General features: G+C 39.6%; 1 protein-coding gene across 1 annotated transcript in view; it reads left to right on the forward strand.

Moving 5' to 3' along the window:
* The first annotated feature begins 482 nt into the window (after positions 1-482).
* The window catches only part of sec14l1 (SEC14 like lipid binding 1), a 47,779-nt gene continuing 23,559 nt past the window's right edge, over positions 483-24,702 (forward strand). The window contains exons 1-2 of the mRNA XM_003217183.4: positions 483-717; positions 7,544-7,635. Of these exons, the coding sequence (XP_003217231.3) occupies positions 7,573-7,635 (63 nt within the window). The 5' untranslated portion in view covers positions 483-717; positions 7,544-7,572. The remainder of the gene's footprint in view (positions 718-7,543; positions 7,636-24,702) is intronic.

Raw genomic sequence — 24,702 nt, forward strand, 5'->3', positions numbered from 1 at the left:
ACATGAGCCAGGTAGATAAATTGGATAAAACAACCTCTTTTAAAATAAGGTTGGCTGTTAGGAATCGTGGGAGTTGAAGTCCAAAACGCGTGGAGGGCCGAAGTTTGCCTACGCCTGGTCTAAACGTTATCAAATGCCTCCTGGAATAAAACAGGTTTTTAACTGAAGTCGACAGGACAGCATTTTTTTTAAAAAAACTTGGCAAACTGAGGCCCCCATCCAGATTGTTTTATAATGCAGTTGAGCTGCATTATTTGAGGCCACACTGCAGTTAAACGGCCCTACGCGGCGGCGGCCACCGTGATTACCTAACTCCCGCGTCATCGCCCTCACTCTCTGCCTCGGCGCTATCCAGCGCAACCCGTTCAGAACCCGTTTGGAAGGCGCATGCGTGGAGCTGGGGCTGGCCTTTCTTCTCCCTTCCTAGCGGGGGAGGCGAAGAGAAGGAGGAGGACCCGTCCTTCGGGGCGTCAGTGCGCATGCGCGCGTGTTGGCAGGCGGCCGGGCCCCTCCTCTGGCCTGTCACTGGGTAACAACGAGCCGGGCCGCGGCGGCTCTCTGGTCCCCTCCTCCGCCTCCTCCTCCTCCTCCTCCTCCTCCCCAGCACCACCGTCGCCAAAGAGGGAGGCCGAAGGGGCCGAAGCAGCAGCAACAGCCGGAGCGGGACGGAGAGCCGACATGAGGCAGGAGACCAGCCGGCCTTGGCGATAGAAGAAGGTGAGCAGGCGAGGGCTGGGCCCTATCTAACTCTGCCTTTCTTTCGCCCCTCAGCGCCTCCTGTGCCTTTGGGGTTCCTCTCAGGCCCCTTCCCTTCCTCCTGAGGGTCTCTTCCCCTTCCTCCATTGCTCAAGGCCTCCCACTCCTTCCTGCCCCTCCCTTGAGGGCCTCTGCCTCCCCCACAAAGGGCTTGTGGGTGCCCCATCATCTCTCCTCTCCTATCTTCTGCCTGCTTTGCCAGTCTGCTCCCCCTCCTTTCCTTTCTGCTACATCCCTCAAAGGTTTCCCAATTTCCATAGTAAGATGCACACAAACACACTCTATCTACAAACTATCTATAGACCCACTAAGAAAAATCCAACACATGCTACGTTCAGCAAAGGACAAGAGGGATCCTCTCACCTCTGCGGGAGTCTACCCTATACCACGCAGCTGTGGACAAGTCTACATAGGGACCACCAAATGCAGCAGCATCGCCCAAACACGAATCCAGGAATACGAAGGGCACCGAAGACTAACTCAACCAGAGAAGACACCCATAGCAGAGCGCTTGATGAACCAACCTGGACACAGAATATTATTTGAGAAAACAGAACACAACGGTTTGGGTCCTGCATACATTTGTGACCACATATTCCCCTATGAACTGGAGCAGACCCTAAGATCTGCTGGGGAGGCCCTTCTCTCGCTCCTGCCTCCGTCACAAGCACAATTGGTGGGGATGAGGGAGAAGGTCTTCTTGGTGGTTGCCCCCAGCTCTGGAACTCTAGAGATTAGGTTCTAGCACCTGCTCCGTCCATCTTCTGGAGGGACCTCAAAACCTGGATGTTCCAGTGTGCGTTTGATCATTATTAAGCCCCTGTTTATGAATGCCCATCCCATTACAGTGAACTCGGCACTTTACCCCAACCCCAGCACTCTTTGCACAAGCCCATGCCCAGCCCGCTCCATTTTCTGATCTTGCCCAATCTGGTAATTGATGTTTGTTTTGATTCATTTTAATGGTTGTTTTTATATTTCTCTGTTTTTAATTGTTTAATTGGATTGGTATATGTGTAAGTATGTTTTTTTAATGTGTTTTTAGTTTGTAAACGTTCTTGTGCTGAGCTTGGTCCCACTTGTAAGCAACCATCTCCCTTTGGGGAGATGGTGGCGGGATATAAAAATAAAATTATATTATTTATATTATTATTATTATTATTATTATGCTGGATCACTCCAACAATCACTATGTCAGACTACACAGAGAAGCCATTGAAATCCACAAGCATACAACAGAAATTTCCATAGAAAGGAGGAAACAATAAACATGAACAAAATCTGGCTATTAGTATTTAAAAACTCTAAAACTGAGACAATAAATAACGAGCAAAAATCAAAAAGCAGGGGAATTCCAGACATGAAGCAATCAGGGCCAGCTAACACCTCCTAACAAAGGATTTCCCCAAGCAAGAATCAGCCAGGCTTTGAAGCCAAAAGGCTTTTCAATGCTAATCAAGGTGGCCAGCTGTAACATTCACATTTGCCTCCAACAGTCAAGAGTTCTTTCTCCCACCCTGGACCTTCCACAGAGATATAAATCTTCCTTGCCTAGTTTCCAATATACTTCACAACCTCTGAGGATGCCTGCCATAGATGTGGGTGAAACTTCGGGAGAGAATGCTTCTGGAACATGGCCATACAGCCTGGAAAACTCATAGCAACACACTCCCCTCTGTGATGATGATTCCTTTTGGGTTGGTTTCCTTTCCTCCTTCAGCCTTTCCCAACATCCCACCTTCCATGGTGAGATGCATCCTCCCCAAAACAGCATATTCTCAATTTCTGGTAATTGTCCCCTATGAATCATTCTCCTTCCCCCTCTTTCTTCTCATCACCCTTTCCTGGCATCTTCCCAAAATGGCAGAGTACCTACCTCCCCCTCCCCCCAGGCGAAGAGACCCCAAGGACCATCCAAGTCAGCCCCCTTCCTTCACACAGGAGAACACAATCAATGCAACTTCAATAGATGGCCACCCAGCTTCTGCTTAAACACCTCAGAGAGGAGATTCCATCACACTCAAGAATCAGCAGTGTATTCTATTGCCAAACAGCTCTTTTCGCCAGAAAGTTCTTCCCAATATTTAAGTGGGATCTCTTTCCTGCAGCCTGAATACATTGCTCCATTGTGTCCTAGTCTCTTCCTCGCAAGGCATCCGTTTTTCCAGGCACAGACTGCCTCTTGAACCTCTTCCAGTCTTTCTCCCCTTATGCAACCTTGGTCTCTGGCACTTTTCCCAGTGATCTCTTTCCTCTCTGCCCTGAATTGCCTCCTCGCACTCTCTTTGTTTCACCATTCAGGTTTTTCCAACTCTGTTGTTGCGATGTGTTCCCAGGTTGTTCCAGTCCTATGGCAACCCTTAGGTTTGATTTGTTCAACATTGCTTTTGCCTTTCTCCGAGGCTGAGAGTGTGTGACTAGGTCAGTGGTTCTCAACGTGTGGGTTCCTAGGTATTTTGGCCTACAACTCTCAGAAATCTCAGCCAGTTTACCAGCTGTTAGGATTTCTGGGAGTTGAAGGCCAAAACATCTGGGGACCCATATGTTGAGAACCACTGGGCTAGGTCAAGTGGGGATTCAGACCCTGCTCGTCACACCACTACCCCACAATCCTTCTACCTCCTCCTGATTTATTTCTTTTTACTTAGTCTATGGGTGTATTTACAGTGTAGAATTAATGCAGTTCGACACCACTTTAACTGCCTAACTGCCATGGCTCAGTGCTGTAGAATCATGGGAATTGTAGTTTTACAAGGTTTTTAGCTTTCTCTGCCAGAGACTGCTGGTGCCTCACCAAACTACAAATCCTGTGATTGCATAGCACTGAGCCACAACTTTATTAATGGTGTCAAACAGCATTAATTCTACAGTTTGCACCCTAAAACATGAAAGCTCAGTTAGTTTATTTCAGTGACCTTTTCTTTGGCTCAGAAATCTAATTTGTTATTCTGACTATAGTCCCTCTTTAGTTAAAAAGAAAAAAGAAGAAGAATGCATTGTGTTCTGTTTCTGATTTCTTTTCAGGCTGAGAATGTTTTAAAGAAAGAGGAAGGAAAAGGTTACTTTTCAAAGTATTTTGATGTGAGCTAAGAGTTCCGCATAAATGCCTTTGCAAACGCTCTTGTCTGCGTCACTAGATGTTTCTTTGTAGATTGTTTTTCCTAGCCACCTAAAATAATTGTGTTGTATCTTGCCCACAAAGAGATCTCTATGTATGTATTTAGGAGGGAGGTACATCCCTCCCCCAAACCATCTTCACTCTCAATATTTTTATATGTTAAAACAAAGGCTGTTAAACTTCATTGGCATTCCAAAGCTAATTTAGCACAGCAACTGTTTCTTTAGTTGAGAGAAGTTGCAGAAGCTGGGCTCATTTTCTGCCCATTTCAGGGCCTTTCCAGACAGGCCCTATATTCCAGGATCTGATCCCAGGTTTTCTGTTTATCCCAGATTTTCTGGCAGTGCGGACACATAATCCTTCTGAAAGACGAAAACCTGGGATCAGATCCTGGGATATTGAGCCTTTCTGGAACAGCTCTCAGTGAAGCTAGGGAGGTTGTTTAGTTCTAATAGTATAACAAAGTAAGCTGTCTTTAATATGTATTTCTTTTTGGGGAGTCCTACACAAAAGGGAGCTAGGGCTATTTGTAGAAGTTAAGCAGGGTCAATCCTGGTTATTATTTGGATGGGGGTCACTAATAAATGCCAGGTGCAGTAGACTATATTTCAGATGAGGGAACTGACAAAACCACCTGAATATTCCTTGCCTAGTAAAACCTTAGGAAATTCATTGGGTTGCTTAAGAGGATAAGTGAAATTAAGGCACACTCATACACAAAAGGGGGTAATATTCAGCTTCTTGTGGTCGTTTGGACTAAACAGACTGGTGGTAATATCACTAGTCTGCAGGTGTTATATTTTCCTTTACTTTTGTGCAGATCCAGGAAAAATTATTCAATATTATATTGCTGAAAACTTGTATATTACTCATTGTTTTTATTGTACTTTTAAAGTGGAAAAGCCTCTGCTTTTTGTTTCATTAAAATACACTTGTGAATTAAAATAATTATTACCAACCCACAGTTAAATGTTGTTTGTCATGATACATTAAGGTGAAGTGGACTACTGGACTTGTTCAAGATAATGATGTGGTAAAAAGTCACCTTATATGTGAATGACGGACATAGATGGAACTCAAATAAATACACTATTCTCCCTGTATCCACAGAGGGTGCATTTCTGGACTTCATATGGATATACAAAACTCTGGCTAATAGGGAAGCCTATTGAAATAAATGATTTTTGGCTCAAGAATAAGCTAACATTGCACTGGAGAACCTAGAAAATTTCTGGAGAGGATATATTTTATTGACTATGTCTATATCAAAACATGGATATGCGAGTCATGCTGTGAATAAAACCTTTTAATGCTCTCTAGCACTGGAGCCCCGGTGGCGAAGTTTGTTAAAGCACTGAACTGCTGAACTTGCAGACCGAAAGGTCCCAGGTTCAAATCCCGGGAGCAGAGTGAGCGCCTGCTGTTAGCTCCAGCTTCTGCCAACCTAGCAGTTCGAAAACATGGCAATGTGAGTAGATCAATAGGTACCGCTCCGGCGGGAAGGTAACGGCGCTCCATGCAGTCATGCCAGCCACATGACCTTGGAGGTGTCTACGGACAATGCCGGTTCTTTGGCTTAGAAATGGAGATGAGCACCAACCCCCAGAGTCAGACATGACTGGACTTAACGTCAGGGGAAACCTTTATCTTTACCTCTTAGTACTTAAAAGTTGTAAATGTTTAGAAAATCAGTGTGGGATAAGAATATTCCATAAATGTTTCTTCTATTTTCTTGTTTTTCACCTCTGGAGTTTTGTTTGTTCTTGTTTAAAATTCCTGGCAATGTTTTCCAGTTGAAGTTGTTGATATTTTGGTTATATTGATACTAAAAATAATTGCTAGCTTCAGTAGCCTGCGGTTTGGAGAGTTCATGCCCTCTCTACTCTAAACAGAAAACAACAGAATTTTTCCAGTGTTTATAGTCTGGAATGGTCTTTAAGTATTGACAGTTAAGTCTTCTTGCATTTATGACCTACTTACCTTTCCAGTCTATGAGAACACATTTCATATTGGGCTTGGGCTGTGGCGCAGGCTGGAGAGCAGCTGCAATCAATCACTGCAATGAATCACTCTGACCAGGAGGTCATGAGTTCGAGGCCCGGCTCGGAGCCTATGTTTGTTTGTCTTTGTTCTATGTTAAAAGGCATTGAATGTTTGCCTATATGTGTAATGTGTTCCGCCCTGAGTCCCCTTAGGGGTGAGAAGGGCAGAATATAAATGCTGTAAATAAATAAATAAATAAATATTGTATTCTGTTTAGGATATATGAGCTGTGGCACTTTAGGTATTCATCACAAAGTGTGATTTGGAAATTTATTTGGAAATACTTGGATGTATTGGAACATGGAAATGTCAGACTACTAAAATACATAGCTAACTGTTGTATGTATTTACTACTGCTTCATGCCTTGCTTTGAATGATTCATTGTGCAAGTCAGGAAGCCACAATTAACCATGCCTTGCCATTAAACCATGGGAGCAATGCTTCATCACTTCAAAAACTCCAGAATGTGATGTCATGGTTTATCATTCATCTCCTTAACCTGACTCATTAGGGAACTATCCAACGGTTCTAGTTCAATTTGTTTGTCTTTGTTTATGGATATAAGTAATAAATAAAACAGATACTTGGATGCAGATGCTTGAAGCTTATTATGCCTACATTTGGCCTTCAAAACATTATCATAGTTTCTCTTTGGCCTTGGGTATTTCAGGTGTCCGCCCTCCTCTACATTTTAGCTTTCCTGGAGAGAGATTTTTTTAAAACTTTGAAACTCCCAAAGTCAAACTATAACTATATGAAAGAATTGGAATGTGCAAGTGAAGTGGGGTGGGGTGATTCTCAGTGCCTTCCAGCTCCTGATATTTTTATATGCATCCATTAGTGTATTTATGTGTTTCTTAACATTTCAAGGCTGAGTGACAGCATATCTAGAATACTAATATTAGCAGTACTGTTGTTGGTGATTTATTTTATTTCCAGCACTTATACCCCGCCCTTCTCACCCAAGGGGACTCAGGGCGGCTTACAACAGATGGCAACATTTAATGCCAAGAACATAATAATAGAACAAAAACAGTACATATCATCAATTAAAACTATAAAAATACATCATTAAAATACATTATAACAATTAAAACATATATAAATTAGATCCATTTGTCTAAAAACCTTGTTGTTGGTCATTCCTTGTGCTTTACAATAGCATTGAGTCTGTCGTCCTGCTGTTCTGTTACATTTTAAATATGAACTTATATACAAAAGTTAGACGTGTCTTGCTTAAAACAGTAGACGGAGTAATGCAGTGGGTGTGTTTTCCAATGTTCTAAAAATATTTAAATTATAGCAAAATATCTAAATGCTGCTCTTTAATAATTAATTAAGCATAGCTGGTGATTTTAACCACATAATGTATTGTTTAAAAAAACATCCTCAAATCCATACCTAAAACTGCTGCAGAATAAATATTCTAAAAGTGGCACCAGCAGTCTGAATTACACTGATCCTGAATTCTTGTTCTTCAAAATCCTCTTTTGCATCTGTCATTTGGATGTGAAATCCTAGTTATGGGAAGTGACATACAAAATCTCCTTGGTTACTGTTCCAGTTGTAGTATGCATGTACTGATATCATTCCCATTAATTCTTGTTTTGTTCTTTCCTCCCCAGATCTCTGAAATACTAACTAACTTGCAACCATGGTGCAGAAATACCAGTCCCCTGTGAGGGTGTATAAGCACCCCTTCGAGTTAATTATGGCTGTAAGTATCTGTTTTCTGCTATGTGATGAGTTTTATTGCCTGCATTACTAAACAGTCCGATTGGACAACTTAATGAAAACTACTATATCTGAGTGGTTGGGATTCAGGCACCCTTTGTTGTTAAGAGAATTATGAAGATGGTATCTAAGACTGTTTTTCCAGTTCATATCTTCTCAAGTGGAGTCCCTGGTGGTGCAATGGGTTAAACCTTTGTGCTGGCAGGACTACTGACTGAAAGGTCGGTGGTTCTGCTCCAGCTTCCCATGCGGGAACTTGAGAGAAGCCTCCCACAGGATGGTAAAAAATCTGGGTGTCCCCTGGGCAACATCCTTGCAGACGGCCAATTCTCTCACACCAGAAGCGACTTGCAGTTTTTCAAGTCGCTCCTGACACGAAAAAAAAATCTTCTCAAGGACATGGTAACTTATTTAACAATTTATGAACACAACTGTAATAACACACTATATTCTTTGTTAATCAAGATCAGCAAAGCAATCTGCTTTTCAGTTTAAGCATCACATCAGACTGTGGTTATGAAAGCTGACTATGCTTTGCCAACAAAGATGACGACACCCATGAATGTGTTTGGAAATAGGGTTAGGTAAATTAGTATTTGTTTAAATGTGAAAAAAAAACATTTTCAGTGAAAGAAGTAAAGTGTTCAATCATTCTTGCAGTACAAGAAGCTGATTGTGTGAATGAACATTGCAGAAGCCAGATACAAAAAAAGCATAAAGCCTCCAGATTGTTATAATTATAGCCTTTTTGGCATTCCTTCTTAAGAAACTTCAGTATTTAGGGACAAGGATTGTGCTTATTACTAAAGTGAAGTTACCCTGATTTTGTGGATGAGGATAGTTTGTGATGGCACTTCATTTAGCCAAACAAAGTTGTTTTCACTTCTCTTTTGAAAAAGGATAATAGCAGTAACCATGTCTTATGCGACATTTTGAAGGCCTTAATGTGTGTTTTTGAGGAGTTGTTTGAGGAGGTATACAGTTCACTATGAATATTTCAAGTGGGTTTCCTCCCACATAAAGTGTGACATCAGTAAATCCCCTGGCTGGGAAATGTACTTAATTAAGATCCCTAATGAATTCATTGAGCACTTCTTCATATCTTTATTTTCCTTGAAGAACATTTTCAAACAAAAACTTAATGGCAACAGTTTTGTTGGCCAGGTTGACCATATTGGCGTCAGAGGAAATGTAAACAGTTAAAATGTAAACAACAGCTAAAATAATGTGTCCAAGGGTTCAAATGATCAATGTTGGTGTACAGCGGCAAAACACATTTCCACTGGGTGAGGAAGTAGGCTTCCTATTTCTAACCAGCTTTGGAGCAAGCGGAGCAAATTGTTTTTCTTCTGCAAACAGCTTTCAGCATCTGTTGACACAGTTTACATCAGGGTCATGCACTCTACATGGTACAAGACACCAACAGGTTCCTGGTTGAATTGTTTCCTACCTTTAGCATTATGTTTTCTTGATCTTAATTTCTTGGATAGATGGTACTTCCTCTGAAGTGCTTGAATGCATCTGCAAGGAAGATTACATGACTTCATCTTACTCTGGAACTAGACTTGATTTGTGCCATGTAGAAATTCAACTCTTTTCCTCTTACTTTAAATAGCATCTAACATCAATATTGTTATTCAGTTTAGGCTGGTGGGCATATGCTTGCCTTATCTTGTTTTGAAAACATACATGTTGTGTTCACTCTCATAGAGATTGCTGTTCCAGAGTGTAGAATTACTAATGGATGTTGTAATATTGATTGAAACTGCTCTTACATAGAGCAAATCAATGCATATTCCGATTTTGGTAAAGATTAGATTTGTCTGTACTGTATATCATTTGTGTACTAAAACAGTTTAGAGTTAGAACCAAATGGAACAGAACCTAGTATTCAAGTCCTAAATTGCAAGCCCTGTCCAAGGATTAGTAGGAGAGAGAGACTGCTGATGAAACACTAACCACAGTAATTACCATTTTTTACCTGAAAAATTGCCTAAGCAACCCAACACAGTCACATTTGACTACAAAACTGAAAACATCTCAAAAATTGGGATTTTGCTAAAAAAAGATGTTGAAAAGAAAAGTCAAAAGAGTCACATTTCTGCAGAATGCTTGTGGTTTATTCCAAACCACAATAACGGGAGTTCACATAGAATATGTACAGAAGGTTAGAAACAGTGCCCTGAATTCAAAAGGTCACCAACATGGCTATGGATGCTGTAAAGAAAGTTAATAGAGAAAAGAAGTCTACTTTCAACAAAATTGTTGCTCAGACATAGAAAAGATCAATGAAAATACGTGTACATGTAAGAATTGTCACAAAAAAAGCCAAAGGAACGTAAAAGATTGGATTCAAAGTATGTCACTGATAGCAATACCAATATTTTTTTAAGAAAGCAGAAACAGAAGACTGACTTGGAAAATGATTGTACAGTTGGTGAAAAGAGAACTAAAGGAGAATAAAGAAATTGTACAGAATTTTAATAGAAGTTGTAGAGCAAATATTCCTGCCTGCAGTCCACAGAGACTGCCTACAGTGGTGTTATCAAAAAAAGGTGTCCAAGGAACTGAAGGAAATACTGGAAGTAAGAGATGAAATGTTTGACTTTTATTGTCAGATTGAATTGAAAGTTAATCACTTTGTCCACATGCTCTCTATCTGAGAGATCGTAAATAATTCGGGTGCAAGAAAAATAATGTGCCTCAAAGACATGCTCAGAGAACTAAGAGTGTCAGCAAATGTACAGAGGTGTTTTGGTAGACAGTGTTAACTTAAAAATGCAATTGTTTTAAAAAAAACCCTTACCAAAGATTCCAGAACAAATGGAATAAGAATTTAGTCATCTTAGTAATGGACTGAAGAGCAAAGAGCAGGAATGTGTAGACAGTGTTCACAATTGCATGATCTAAATAGCAGTGGCTCCTAAGGATCATTATTACAATTCGGGATTTTAAACATGTTCATAAATGATTTTGGAATTAGAATGAGCAGTGAGGTGGACACATTAGCAAATCAGGCAAAATAATTTATAATGTCTAAAACAAAAAGTGGTAACAAAGATTCCAAAAGGGTTCTTCCCAGATGGAACGACATTGCAATGGCAATTCTGGTGTCGTATAAGGAAATGTAAATTGTTTTGCACTAGCACTGTGGTTTCCAAACTCTGGTCTTTCAGATATGGAAAACTCCAGCTCTCAGAAACCATAAACATTGGTCATGCTGACTAACACTTCTGGGAACCGAAGACCAAAACATCTGGGAGACCAAAGTTGAAAATCACTCTACTTGAGTATAACATTGTAACTGCCTATACACACTAGTAGCATCTAAGACACACATGTCAAATGCAAGGCCCATGGGTCATTTTATGTGACCTGTGAGGCTTTCAATGTCAGGGCAGTATAGTTACATTTATGCAGTCATAACATTACAAATGGCCATTTGATTCAACATAAGGCTGATTTGGCCCCCGGTGAAAATGAGTTTGACACCCTGATCCTGCCTTAGTAGGACAGGAATTGTGAAGTTCCAGTGATGTATAAGTGAAAAAAACTACAACAGTGCATCTGATTTGAAAGAGTCAAACTTCAGTGTCATGTTGATTAGGAAAGTTTTTGGCCTAATTCAGGGGTTCTGCACTTTCCATCTATGGACACCTTGGGGAGATCCATGGATGGGTGTCCAAGCCATCTGTGAAGCAAGGAGAGCTTTTAAACTTTTTCTTCCTGTTCCTTTGAAAATTATGCTTAAATGCATTTTTGCCTAGAGAGAGGAGCCCATAACTTTCATGAGCTTCAAATAAGATGTATTCAGTTTGTTTATTTTAATTCCAGTGGCTTAAGATACAATACAAACATTATTTTAAACTCAGCCACAGATGCCAAAAATTGAAAGGTGGAGAACTTTCTAGTTGTATCCTTTGAAACAGTGTTCATCCTGTAAAAACCACAAGTCACAATTCACTGAAGATTGTGATCTTGGTGGTGACCAGCCAGTACAGGCAGTCCCCAAGTTACGAACAAGATAGTTTATGCAAGTTTGTTCTTAAATCCAATTTGAATAAAAGTTTTGGGTAGAATGGGGAAGGGCTAACACCCCTGTGGTGTTTGTTTTGCCATCTGTTCCCCTGTTCACTTTCCATCCCTGTAAAAATTGTATTTTGAAAAAAAATGGCTTGTTGTGGAAACAAGGATGACGATAAAGCTTCAGTTGAGACACCTTTTCCCCTATGATAACTCAAGGGTGAATTTCCCTTCCTAGGGTTAGATTTCTCTCACTTCCTGTTGTCTCACCCCCATTCTAAAGTATGAGTAGTTTGTAAGTCAGATGTTTGTAACTCAGGGACTACCTGTACACATCCATTTGAAAAATCTATGTCTTAAAAATGTAAATATGAAGCTGAAGGTGTATTCTATGAAATAGGCAAATGATGTGACTATATTTTAAAAATGTCTTGCTCAATAAAATTAGATTTCCTACAGTAAATGATAGAAATATATAGAGCAGAAATCTGAATTTTAAAACTCTAAAGCAACCTCGTCCACGCCTTCTGGGTGTTACACTAGACTTAGTGATTGATAAAGGAATGTGATTGACACTGTGTTTTGAAGAGGAATCTGTATGATGAGGATACAGAAACCATTGGTAATTGCTTAGCATTGTTTTCTTCTGTAAAGCAAAACATATTCAGATAAATTGGGCTTTAGAAAGGAAAAGCTAAAATGAAATCTTGAGCAGACACCTAGCTTCATGTTCCACTTCAGTAAAAATATTGATTTTTATCTCTAGTAGTATGTGGTATGGCCTGAACAGAAACTGATAGAGCTGACTTGATGCTGCTGCTTCCATCTTCCCCAATCCCTTTCTTTTAAAGGTGCTGAATATTGTATGATGACGGCAATTGCAAAAGAACCAGAAGTTTTACTTGACTGATGTGGGCTTTAGAAAAAAAAACTAGCATCACTTCTTTTGAAGTCTAGTATCTAATTGGAGTATAGGTGATTGCTTACAATTACTTTTGGCTTTTGTAAGAATGTTGTGGAGCCCCCGGTGGCGCAGTGGATTAAACTACTGAGCTGCTGAACTTGCTGACCAAAGGGTCAGCAGTTTGAATCTGGGGAGCGGGGTGAGCTCCCACTGTTAGCCCCAGCTTCTGTCAACCTAGCAGTTCGAAAACATGCAAATGTGAGTAGATCAATAGGTACCGCTCTGGCGGGAAGGTAACGGCGCTCCATGCAGTCATGCTGGCCACATGACCTTGGAGGTGTCTATGGACACGCTGGCTCTTCGGCTTAGAAATGGAGATGAGCACCAACCCCCAGAGTCGGACATGACTAGACTTAATGTCAGGGGAAAACCTTTACCTTTACTAAGAATGTTGTAAACGACACTGGCAAGATTCCTATTTGGCATAGTACATTTTTGGTGTACTCTTGACACAAACCTGTGTATATTTAGACTGGGAAGCAAAAAAGAAAGAAAAAACACCCAGAACACCCAGTGTCTTTGCTGAATATCCCTATCAGCTGTTGCCTCTTAAAAGTGACAACTTGTCTTCTGAAAGTACAAATGTTGCATGTGGTTTTATTTTTTAAATGGAGAAGAATGTAAAGGCTTGTGCCAACATGGCTTCTAGAATTGGAATGGATAACATATGCCACAAAAAGTGTGAACTATGTAGAAATCAATTGTCTTTTATAAGCTGCAGAAGTCTTCTGTATTTAGTGATCAAAACAATCATGTGTTTCTTGGATGCAAGGAAGTAGAAAAACAGGCAGGGAAGGGAAGGAATTTCATGGAGTATTTATTGGCAGCCTATTAACTTTGACAACCAGAAGGTGATTTGTACATCGTCTACATAAATCATAGAATCATAGAACCATAGAATAATAGAGCTGGAAGAGACCATATGGGCCATCTAGTTCAATCCCCTGCCATGCAGGAAAAGCACAAAGTACCCCTGACAGGTGACCATCTAGCCTCTGTTTAAAAGCTTCCAATCCTGTTCATTTATTAAGAAAATTTCAAAGTTGGCAGGCTAACTGAGGAGTTCTTAGAGCTTTTAGCTTATCTGAGGAGTTTTACCTAATTCCCCAACTCAGGGATCTTTGTTTACTTAAAAGGTACTGTTAAAATAAGACCAGACGCTTTTAATTCCATATTTTTTCTGGATCAATGTCTGGATAAACTAACCTTGTTTGGCCAAAACTCAAATGTGTTAACATTATGTTATATATTTTGGGCTCATGCATTTCATTCTGACCTTAAGAATATGACCTGAAGAGAAATAGACTTTTGATTACACATTCATGTTAATTACAGTTTAGTAATGGCAGTTGATGGCAAACAGAATCTTCTTTATTGCTATTCTAGAGGAAGTAGACAGTGAGACCTATTCATGTAATGCTTAACTATAGTTTACATACATTGTATCCAAGCAGGCCTATGTGTTCCTTCGTTTGTGAGCTGTGAAAAATAAATGGAAGTAAAGTGTATCTAGTGGTACTGTATTTTGAAATCAGTGAGAATTTTAAGTGAAGTGACATTTAATCCTTAGAAAAGGGCAGCAGTCTGACTGTTGACAGTGCAGAGTTAACTTCTTTGTATCTTTAGATTTCACCTGTATTTGGCTGAGCTGTATTTGAAAAATAATTCCCTGGGATTTTTTCTATTCTCTTTTCAGCTTGGCTTACGGTAGGAATGATGAACCAAAACTGTTCTGAGTCCCCTCAGAGGGCAGTCTATAAATAAATATTAATTATTATTAATTAATAATAATAATAATAATAATAAACTGTTTACCAAATTGAGGAACAATACACACTTCATTAATGTACTGATGCTACTTTGTTGTCAGATAGGGTGGGTGAAGTGCAGCCCTCCAGATGGTTTTAGCTGACAAGCCTAATCAGTCCCAGGCTAGCAAACTACTAGTGAAGAATCATGGACATTATGGATCAACATTACCTGGAGGACTGCAATTTTCCCACTACCACTACAAAATGGACCTTTGGTATCTCCTGGGGTTTCATTCCAGCACCTCCTGGTCCCACAGTGGATATGAAAATCCATGGACAATACAATATATTATGCTCCTTCCTTCCAGAAACCAAACTTTGATTTTGTCATTTTATATAAGGGACTCCATTTTACTATGCCATTTGTATATAATGAGAATTGAACATCCACAAATTTTAGTACCCATGGGGGTTCTGGAATCAAACTCCAGAACATACCCATTGTATGCCTTGTCATTTTAATGCAGCATGATCTTACTTAAGTAATATTTAAGTATACTTAATATATTGCATGATTAGGAATGGAAGATACCCTGTAGCCTCTTGCTTCTTGGCTGCAGTAGAAGAGTAAGCAATGAATTTCCTGGTAGAACTGCTTACGGTTCCAAAATGCATTGTTTCTCGGCACTTGATGGGAAATGTGAATTACATCAGCTTTGGATTTGGCTCAAGAACCAGAGTTAGCCTTCCTCTCACAGTCCCAAGGATGATTTTTGCACTTCTGCATTAAAATAAAAATGCTTTATTTTGGATACCCCTACCCTCCCTGTTATTGTTTAACTAAATTTAGACAGCCAAGTTCACAGTACTACTACTCTCTTGGGATATCATGCTTTGTACATTGTAGATGTACAATGTAATTAAGAATATGTTGTGTTTTTTTTTTTTAAAAAAAAAGCTTGCTTGTTATGCTTGCTGGTTCTTTTGTGAAGTTTCCAAAGGTAGCAGTTATAGTGAAGTATGGAAGGAAATGTATTTTTACAAAGCACAGTAGAGGCTAACACAGAATCCAAAGAGTTTACACTTTTCCTGGACATGAAAATTAACAAAAGATCAGATTTTTCTTGGCATTGTTTTGATGCTGATGCTGTCTTCCTTTTCAGGAGTTATTTAGATCCTGTCATTTTGTCAGGCTGGGAATCAAGACAGTTTACAAAAAGGCAGAAAATACAAACAAAGTTAAAATATACAAAAATAGGTTTAAAATTAAAAATTTAAATAACAACAAAACCAATTAAAATCTTGCTTGAAAATCAATTTAAAACATAGCACAATAAAAGCCCCTCTTTGCTGTTGGTAAAATCAGTTTCCAAAGGTTTAGTGGAAAAGGATGGTCTTAACCTGCTGCTAAAAGAACAACAAAAAGGCTTCCTAATTTTTGTAGGGAGGGGTTTTCAAAATGTGGAAGCAGCCACAGAGAAGGCCTTCTCCTATATTCCCACCAGCTGGAATCCCTGAAGGCAGTAGGACAGAGGGAAGTTCCTCCCATCAGATCTTATATCTTGGGAGGCTCATAAGAGAAGAGGCCTGAGCTATATAGGACTTTTCTCTACTCCTCTTTGGTCCTACCTTCCATTTATGGTGTATTAAAGGCAAGCCAGGAGAGAGTGATGTGAAGCTGTAAAAATGATTCTGAGATAGCTGAGAAGAAGCCCAGAATGTATATTTAAGTGGCAAAAAATGCTAAGTGAAACCAAAAAAATATGTGTGTGTGTGGGGGGGGGGGGGGGAAGCTAACGGGAGGGGGTGGCTTTATCTCTGTAGTTTAACCCAAAAGTTTCAGTCACCTCTTGAGCCTAGCTTACTCAACTACTGTATTTTCTGTTAGTACAATATTGATAATATAACTTCCATTTTTAATTCCTGTTGCATTAGGGCCTGCTAGAGTCTGCTGCAGGTTTCTACAGGATGAGTACTATGGATCATAGAATACTGTAATAATAAAAAACAATTGACAAGGAAACAGCACCATAGGAAGGCCATTTTCCAGTTATTTCATACAAACTTTCACCAATGTGTTAGCTACCAGATTTTTTTTTATTACAGCTCCCAGTAACTGCAACCAATACATTCAGTCATGAAGGACAATGAGAAATGCAGGTCAAAGCATTTGACTGAATAGGGTTGGGGAGGCTACTATATGCCAACTTCAGGTTTTGTTTTTGTTTTGGTAAAGGAATCACCAAGCATGTGTATTGCCAACAAAGGGAAAGTAACCAGTGCTTTCTCTCCTTTGGGTAATATTTGGCAGTGTTTGGACAAGATTCAGTTGCCTTAGCAGGTATGCATTTATTTTACAAGAGAAACAGTTGGCTTTCCTATGCTGCAGCATTTCTCAAAGGCCCCCGGTGTGAGCATCATCCCATTTAGGCAGCTCTCTTCCCCCAGTACCTCTTAGCTACCCCCAATATAAGAACATTTTTTTAGAAGGACACTTGAAATTATCCTCCTGTGCTGGATTTTATCACCATCTTTACTGTTGGCAGACTGTTAACGATGCTGTGATCATTGAGCTTGCAAAACTATCAGGCATTCCTTCCGATGATGATGATGATGATGATGATGATGATGATGTTTATTTATACCCTGCTTTTTCTCTCCACAAGGAGACTCAAAGTGGCTGTATATTTTTTGTGCCTAAAAACAAAATGAATACATGATACAAAATATGATGCTAATCTATGGTCCTGTACTCAGGACATATTCAGGTTCATTGTTCTTAACTGCTGTCAAGTCAACCCAATGAATTATCTCCAAATTACCCTATCACCAACAGCCCTGCTCAGGTCTTACAGACTCAGGGCAGCCATGTCTTCCTTGGTTGAGTTAATTCATCCACTGTAGTTTAGCTATCTTAGCCTCTAGGGAAAATGTAGGCTTGATTTGTTCTAGGAACCTTTTATTTGTCTTTTTATTTGCTAGCCTCAGCCTGATGGAAGAAAGTGGGTTTACATGCACAATTCTAACATACCATCAAATCTAATGTGCGTCTCACTTTTGGCTATGTAGATGCAAGTAAATATGTATATTTACTTGATGTTTTTGTATGTATACTCTTTTGCATTTGTAAGCCGTCCTGAGTCCCTGCGGGGAGATAGAGACGGGGTACAAGAATAAAATTATTATTATTATTATATGTTTAATGCTCATTTAAGATGAGCCAAGTACATCTTATTTTTAGGATTCTAGATGTTTGAGGAACCCCTGGTTGTGCAGTGGGATAAACCGCTGAGCTGCTGAACTTGCCAACCAAAAGGTCGGCGGTTCGAATTCAGGAAACAGGGTGAACTCCTGCTGTTAACTCCAGCTTCTACCAACCTAGAATTTCAGTATATGAAATTCCTCATATACAACTATTCTTCAGGAGGAAACATGACAAACTATAGAATTTGTAGAAGTTTGAACATGAACTGATACATATCCTGTGATAGAGAGATAGCATGTAATGCTTCTTTGTCATAAAGCAAGGAAATAAAATAACAGTGTTTTACTGTTTGGAATGTGTAGCGGATTTGCTATTATGCATTAGAGTCACAGGCAAACTTTATGCTGGATTTTGGTGGTGTGAGCATAAAACTGTGTCATTAGAAAGTCGTGTTTTAAAGAAATAAGAGGTCCATATGATGCACCCTATTAAAACCTGACTGTACAAGTTGAAATCAGCTTACAAATAGTTGATATTATTTTAGATCTTTTGGTTGCTAAGCAACTTCTGCATTTTCCTGGCTTGAACTGAGATTTTAAGCTTGCATGTGTCCGGGGGTGAGGAAGGAATATGTGTAGCAGTTGTTCAAGATCAGCAGATGATAGATTTTTGTCATATTGTAGAATACCCCAAATTACCCTTGGAAACAGAGTGCTGCACTACATGCCACACAGAGCTTTTGTGAGAAAAATCCAGGTTCTGAACTATACAAAGTAAAATTGAGACTACTTCTCTTTCCATTTTCACTAAGCAGCCTACATTATGTTCAGACCAGCATTACTTACTACACATGATATTGCATCTGCCACATTTTTAACATTTACATTTTCATAGCCAAAGGACAGAGCAAAACCTAATAATAATATGGATGAGATTAATATATTTTTAGAGGAAGGAACTGGCAAAACAATCTCTGAATATTAATTGCCTAAGAAAGTCCTATGAAATTATGGAGTTGGCATAAATTGTTATGTGTTCACACGAGAGGTCTATATCTAGTCTGTCATGTTGACCAGGTTTCTTTTTAAAGATAGATTTGACACGTGTGTTCTATTGTTATATCTCTGTCTGTCTGTCTGTGATATTATATAGTCTTTGAATAAAATTACAATATAATCTCATTCAGTTCTATTTTCAAGCTGTATTTGAGAAATTCAAAACAATATTTGATAAGGACTATAATCCAAAAAACTAAGCTTTAGAGACTGATAGAAGAACACAGAAAAGGCACCAATTAAATGAACTCAATCAACTACCTTAACAATCTGATTCACAGCAATGTTAAATGCAAGCAAGAATGGTTACAATGCAAAGTACATTATGTTATTAGCTTTCAGTGTAGAGTAATTGTTTTTCTAATCTTGTAGAGCAGCGGTTCTCAAAGTGTGCTCTGCGGGGCCCTTGGGGCTCTACGAAGCATATTGAGGGGCTTCGTCCTGCCCTTCTCGTCTTCCTGCTCCAAGCTTTCCCTCCTCTTTCTTACTCCTCCTGCTCCCCCCCCCCACCTAACTTGCCCCCAAAAGCCTCGTTTCCTCACCATCCAGATCCTTTCCCCCTTGCCTTGCTTGCTTCCAAAATCCTATTTCCCTCCCACCACTCAGGGGGTGTTTTGATTGTGCTTTTCCTTCATGGCAGAAGGAAGTTGAACTAGATGGCCCCTGGGGTTTCTGCTCCTCCTCCTCCTTCTTACAAAAGGCTGGATGACCATCTGTTGGGGGTGCTTTGATTGTGTTTTTTCCAACATGGCAGAAGGGGGCTGGACTGGATTGCCTCTGGGTCTTCCACTGAAATACTGTTTATGTTGGTCAAAATGTTTTCCCATGCCTGATACATATACTATAATATATACTTTAATATATAAACATTTATTGGGGCTTCACAAGAAATCTTGCTTCAAAAAGGGCTCCATGGCTGAAAAGGTTTAAGATCCCCTGTTGTAGAGGAACAGAAGTTCTGTTTAGAAACATGAAACTTGGTTTTCTGGGCTCCCCTGTTCTGGTGCTTTGCTATTTGGCAACCCATCAATCCTACTGAATTAAAGGTAATTTAAATGAGTGCATAATTTTTTAAATTATCTTTAATGTAGTTTTTTTAAAGTTTTTTTGCAATATGCCAAGAATGACTATCTTGATGTCTGATGTGTCACAATAGGAAAACTGGGCTTTTTGTTATGTTTTAATCTGTGAATGAAATATTGGTCTCTCCCATATCTTCATCAGTTATGCTGTGATGAATCAACTACAAAACTGCATTTGAAAAACATTATATTGCCTGTTATAATAGAATACTTAGGGGCTAATAACAAGCTGTTTCCATGGTAACTGATAGCTTCAAGCACTACCAATCACAAACCATTGTGGAGTTATAGTGTTCCCTCACTACTTTGCATTTTGCTTTTCGTGGATTCGCTGTTTCGCAGTTTTTCAATAAAATCTAAATGAATATTATAAATAATAAAAGATTACAATTTACAGCCTAGGGAAGGGAGGAAGGAGAAGCCGAAGGGAGAGAAAAGGAGCCCAAGCGGCAAAAGGAGGAGGAGGAGGCGATTTATCAACACACAATTGGTTGATAAAGACTTAAAATAGTGTATAACTACTAAAATAATGTATAAATATTAAAATAAACATAGCATCCCTACTTCGTGGATTTTCACTTATTGTGGGTGGTCCTGGAACGTAACCCCCGCAATAAATGAGGGAACACTGTATTCCATTTCTCTAATAGGTAAGGTAAAGGTTTCCCCTGACGTTAAGTCCAGTCATGTCTGACTCTGGGGGTTGGTGCTCATCTCCATTTCTAAGCCGAAGAGCCGTTGTCCATAGACACCTCCAAGGTCATGTGGCCGGCATGACTGCATGGAGCGCCGTTACCTTCCCTCCAGAGCGGTACTTATTGATCTACTCACATTGGCATGTTTTCGAACTGCTAGGTTGGCAGAAGCTGGAGCTAACAGCAGGCGCTCACTCCGATTCCGGGATTTGAACCTGGGACCTTTCGGTCTGCAAGTTCAGCAGCTCAGTGCTTTAACACACTTTGCCATCGGGGCTCCTATTTCTCTAATAGTCATAGAAATATAAAAGACTTAGCAGCAGAAGAAAGATGCAGAAAGATTATACATGGAGGGTGATGTCAACTAGACAAACCATAATATACTGTGCTTATTCCAGTAATTGGCAATAAAACCTTCCCTCAGAAGTACACACTTGTTGTGTGCTTTCAAGTTGTTTCTGAGTTATGGCAAAGCTAAAGCAACCCTATCATAGGGTTTTCTGTGACTTTTCTAAGGTCACTTGAAGGAGAATTGAATCCTGGTCTCCAGAGTTGTAGTCCAATACTCAAGCCACCATACCACACAGACTAATGGAAGTACACACAGTCACAGGAAATCTTTACAGGCTTAAATATATTATTGCTGTAGAAGTGGTTCTGAATTGCACAGTGAAGTACTATGTATACTCTTCACCATCAGATTTCATCAGGGGATGGAAAACCCTTCTCAGTGAATTAATGGCTAAGCTAAAGTTGAATTATAGTCAAACTGCAGCAATATTCAGAGAATCAATTGTCTTTAGATAGTAGCAGTCTAATTGACTAATTAAATATTAGTCAATATGCAGGATTTAACTAGTCTAATTGACTAATTAAATCCTACATATGCAACTACTGAATATCAAAGCAAAACCCATCACTTTTAAAATGGGTTGGCTTACAATGCTATAGCAAGTGGTGGTTTAGTGCTAGGTACATACAAAGGCAACGAGTCTTGGCCATAATAGATTTCTCTTTCATACTGTTTTGTAGCAAACCATAATTTGCAAATTCATCCAGATCAATAATATTAAATTATGATAATGTTCATCCTGCAAACAAGGACTGGAAAATATATGCAGCTTCCAGGAAAGGGCAACCTATCTTGGTGTAAACCAGTAGGTTTTGGGGGGAGGAGGGTGAAATGTAAAAAGGTTCTTCAAAGGCTCACTTTCATGCCATCCATCCATGATTGAGCATTGTAGTATAAAAGCATTCTTAAATGCCTGAAGTTGTCAAGCTGGACTATCTTGACTAAATTTGTTTCTTGGCGAACAGTAGTAGGTTATAATACGAGAAAGTGTAAATGTTCCAGAGGAAAGGGGTGTAGTTTATTCTAAATATTCCAGTAAGAAGGTTAAACTTTTTTTGTTTATGGGAGTGATGATTTTTGGTTGATGCTTTTACTGTGAATGTTTGCTTTTCAGAAGACACATGGGTCATAAAGGGTTGGAATTTAGCAGACTTTAAGATTTGTACACATATTTAAGCTACAAAATATATAGACAAATTGTTTTCTACCTGCATATAATTTTAAAGCTTGTTTTTATCATATACAGTGTTGTAGTTGGGTCAGGGGGCAATACTACTACTAGTAGTAGAACTGCTAGCAGGAGGAAAAGAGCTAATGGTGAGCAGGTGTTTGATGAGGAACAGCAAACAAAGCGGGTCCGGGAAATACTTATGGCTCCTTCCAAGGAAGAAACGTTTGAAGGGTTCTCTAGCGATGAGGAGTCAATGCTGGAAGAAGATGGGTTAACAGAGAGTAGGGGAACTAAAAGGACAACTCGGGAGCAAGAGTCAGATGAGGAAAGGGAAAGGAAGATGATCTGGGATTTACTCACTGCTCCCACGGAAGATGAAACATTTGAGGGTTTTTCTGGGAATGATGGGTCTGGGAGTGAGATGGAAAGTGCTGCAGATTGGACTCAAGCAAATGTGTATGCAGAGCCAGTTTCTGGGGGTGCATCAGGGGACTGGCAAACTGCTGATACACCAGGGACATGGGGAGATCTAAGTCTTGAACAAAGATGGAGGGACTGGAGGGTTGATGGGCGAGGTTCATGTATGGGATCAAGATCAACTGTGGATAATGATGACAGGGCGGAGGCCTCATTATCGTCGGATAACGATGCGTAAGTTAAAAGTGGATTTGGAAGTAAAGACTCTTTGCAGAAGGCAAGGTGTCGTTTTGGACATTGGGTTGTCGCTGCCTGTTCTTCTGTTGGACTTGGGTCCTGACTGTACAGCTTCGTGTTCCTGACTTCGGTTTGGCTCTTGACGACAGCATCGCTCGTTCCTGGTTTGGTGTTTCCTGGCTTCCCCTTGGTTCCTGAATTTGGCTTGGCTCCTGACGACAGCATCACTTCTCCTGGTTGGTTTTCCTTCGGTCCCTGAATTTGGCTTGGCTCCTGATGACAGCATTGCTTCTCCTGGTTGGTTTTCCTTTGGTCCCTTAATTCGGTTTGGCTCCTGATAACGGCATCGCTACTCCCGGTTGGTTTTTCTTTGGTTCCTGAATTCGGCCTGGCTTTTGGACAACGGTGTCGTCTGCTCTCGCTACGGGTGTGCGTTTGGCTCTTTCTTGGCTTTCCGTACCGTAGTTGGGCGTGACCATAGTGTCAGTAACTCTTGGCTGGAGTTAAGACGGATTATCAAGCAGGATAATCTGGATTATTTTCTGTTCCTGCATTTTTGTCTTGCTTGAAGCAAAAGACATTTACGTTTACCAGGAACACCGAAGTTAAGTGTTCCTAAGTTCAGAATATCATTTAATAAACATTTGTTGTCCTTACTTCTTGTGTGTGGCTCTTTCAAAGGGGTCTGTGTCCTGACATACAGGGTGTGCAAAATTCACTTTGTGCTCATGAGTCTGTAAGATGCAAAAGAATTAGTGATGTATTGTTTGTATTCATTATCTGAAGAATTGGTATAGTGGTTTGCAATCATTATGGCATTGTGTTAAGAAAAAGTACCAGCCATCAACTTATTTTAATTGTACGATGAACAGAGTTAGAAAATAATCTGCTTTAACTTAATACAGGATGTCCATAATCAACTGCGAAATTGATCGCAGTAGCTCAGTGATTTTTTTCTTGTAAAGAAACACATGATAGTCAGAAGAGCAAATATACTATAAATATGTTACAACCACAACTTCATGTTGAGAACATCCTTACGGCACAATATCCCCCTAGTACAGAACATAACACCCTGTCCCTTTTTTGTTATAAGCAAACTCACCATGGAACATAGTAAAGAACACATCGTGTTAAAAATGTGTGTATTTTTAGAGAAAATTTGGTTATAGCAACTATAGACTTGTTTTGCTTTAAGATGGAATCTCAAGAATCTCAGCTGTTTCTTGAATGATCAGTGTAGAAAACAAAAGCTTTTTTTGGAGAAGGTTGCTCCTATTGATTCATTCTATGTGATAGAAATCCCAACCAAATTCACTGCAGAAAAAAAATGTATATAAGATTCTACCTATGTGTATTAAATAAAATTTGGCTACAGCAACTTTAGACTTGTGTTACTTCAGGGTAGAATCCCAAGAACATCAACTGTCTATTAAATAATCTATGTAACAAAACTGGTATTGCAAACAGGAAGGTGGCTATAGTTGCTCCTATTGACCCCATATGGTAGAAGTCACAACCTAAATTTACTGCAGAAGAAAAAAATGAATATAAAGAGTCTGCTTGTGTGTATTGAATTCAATACATTTGATGCATGCGTGTGAAATAAAGTTTGGTTACAGCATCTTTAGATGTGTAACAAAACCAGTATTCCAGACAAGGGGATTGGTTCTGTTGATCATATATGGTAGAAATCCTAATCAAATTTTCTTCAAAAGAAGAAAATGTTTCTAGTTAATTCATTGGAATAACTGAGATTATGGGCACATATGGAACAAAATTTAATTAAAAATACACATAAGACATACTATTTATGCAGCTTTCGAATTTTGGGAGAGATCTTAGTACAAGCTGAGGATGCAACTGACCAGCCGTTCTCTGTGCCGTCTTGCTCTTTTCTCACAGTGTATTTTGTACACAAATACCTTGCTAAGTGACACCATGCCTTTGATATGTAAACAAAGTTGGTATTTTGATTTGCAAATATTTATTAAATAGAAGTGTGCCCAAGGTAGTTTAAGGAAATAATACAAATACCAACAAAAGAACAAAGTAGTTTTGTCTTACAATAATAATTTCATTGGGGAAATAGTTCCTT

This window comes from Anolis carolinensis, chromosome 2 (genome assembly GCF_035594765.1).
Source record: "Anolis carolinensis isolate JA03-04 chromosome 2, rAnoCar3.1.pri, whole genome shotgun sequence".
In the NCBI taxonomy this organism is placed as follows: domain Eukaryota; kingdom Metazoa; phylum Chordata; class Lepidosauria; order Squamata; family Dactyloidae; genus Anolis; species Anolis carolinensis.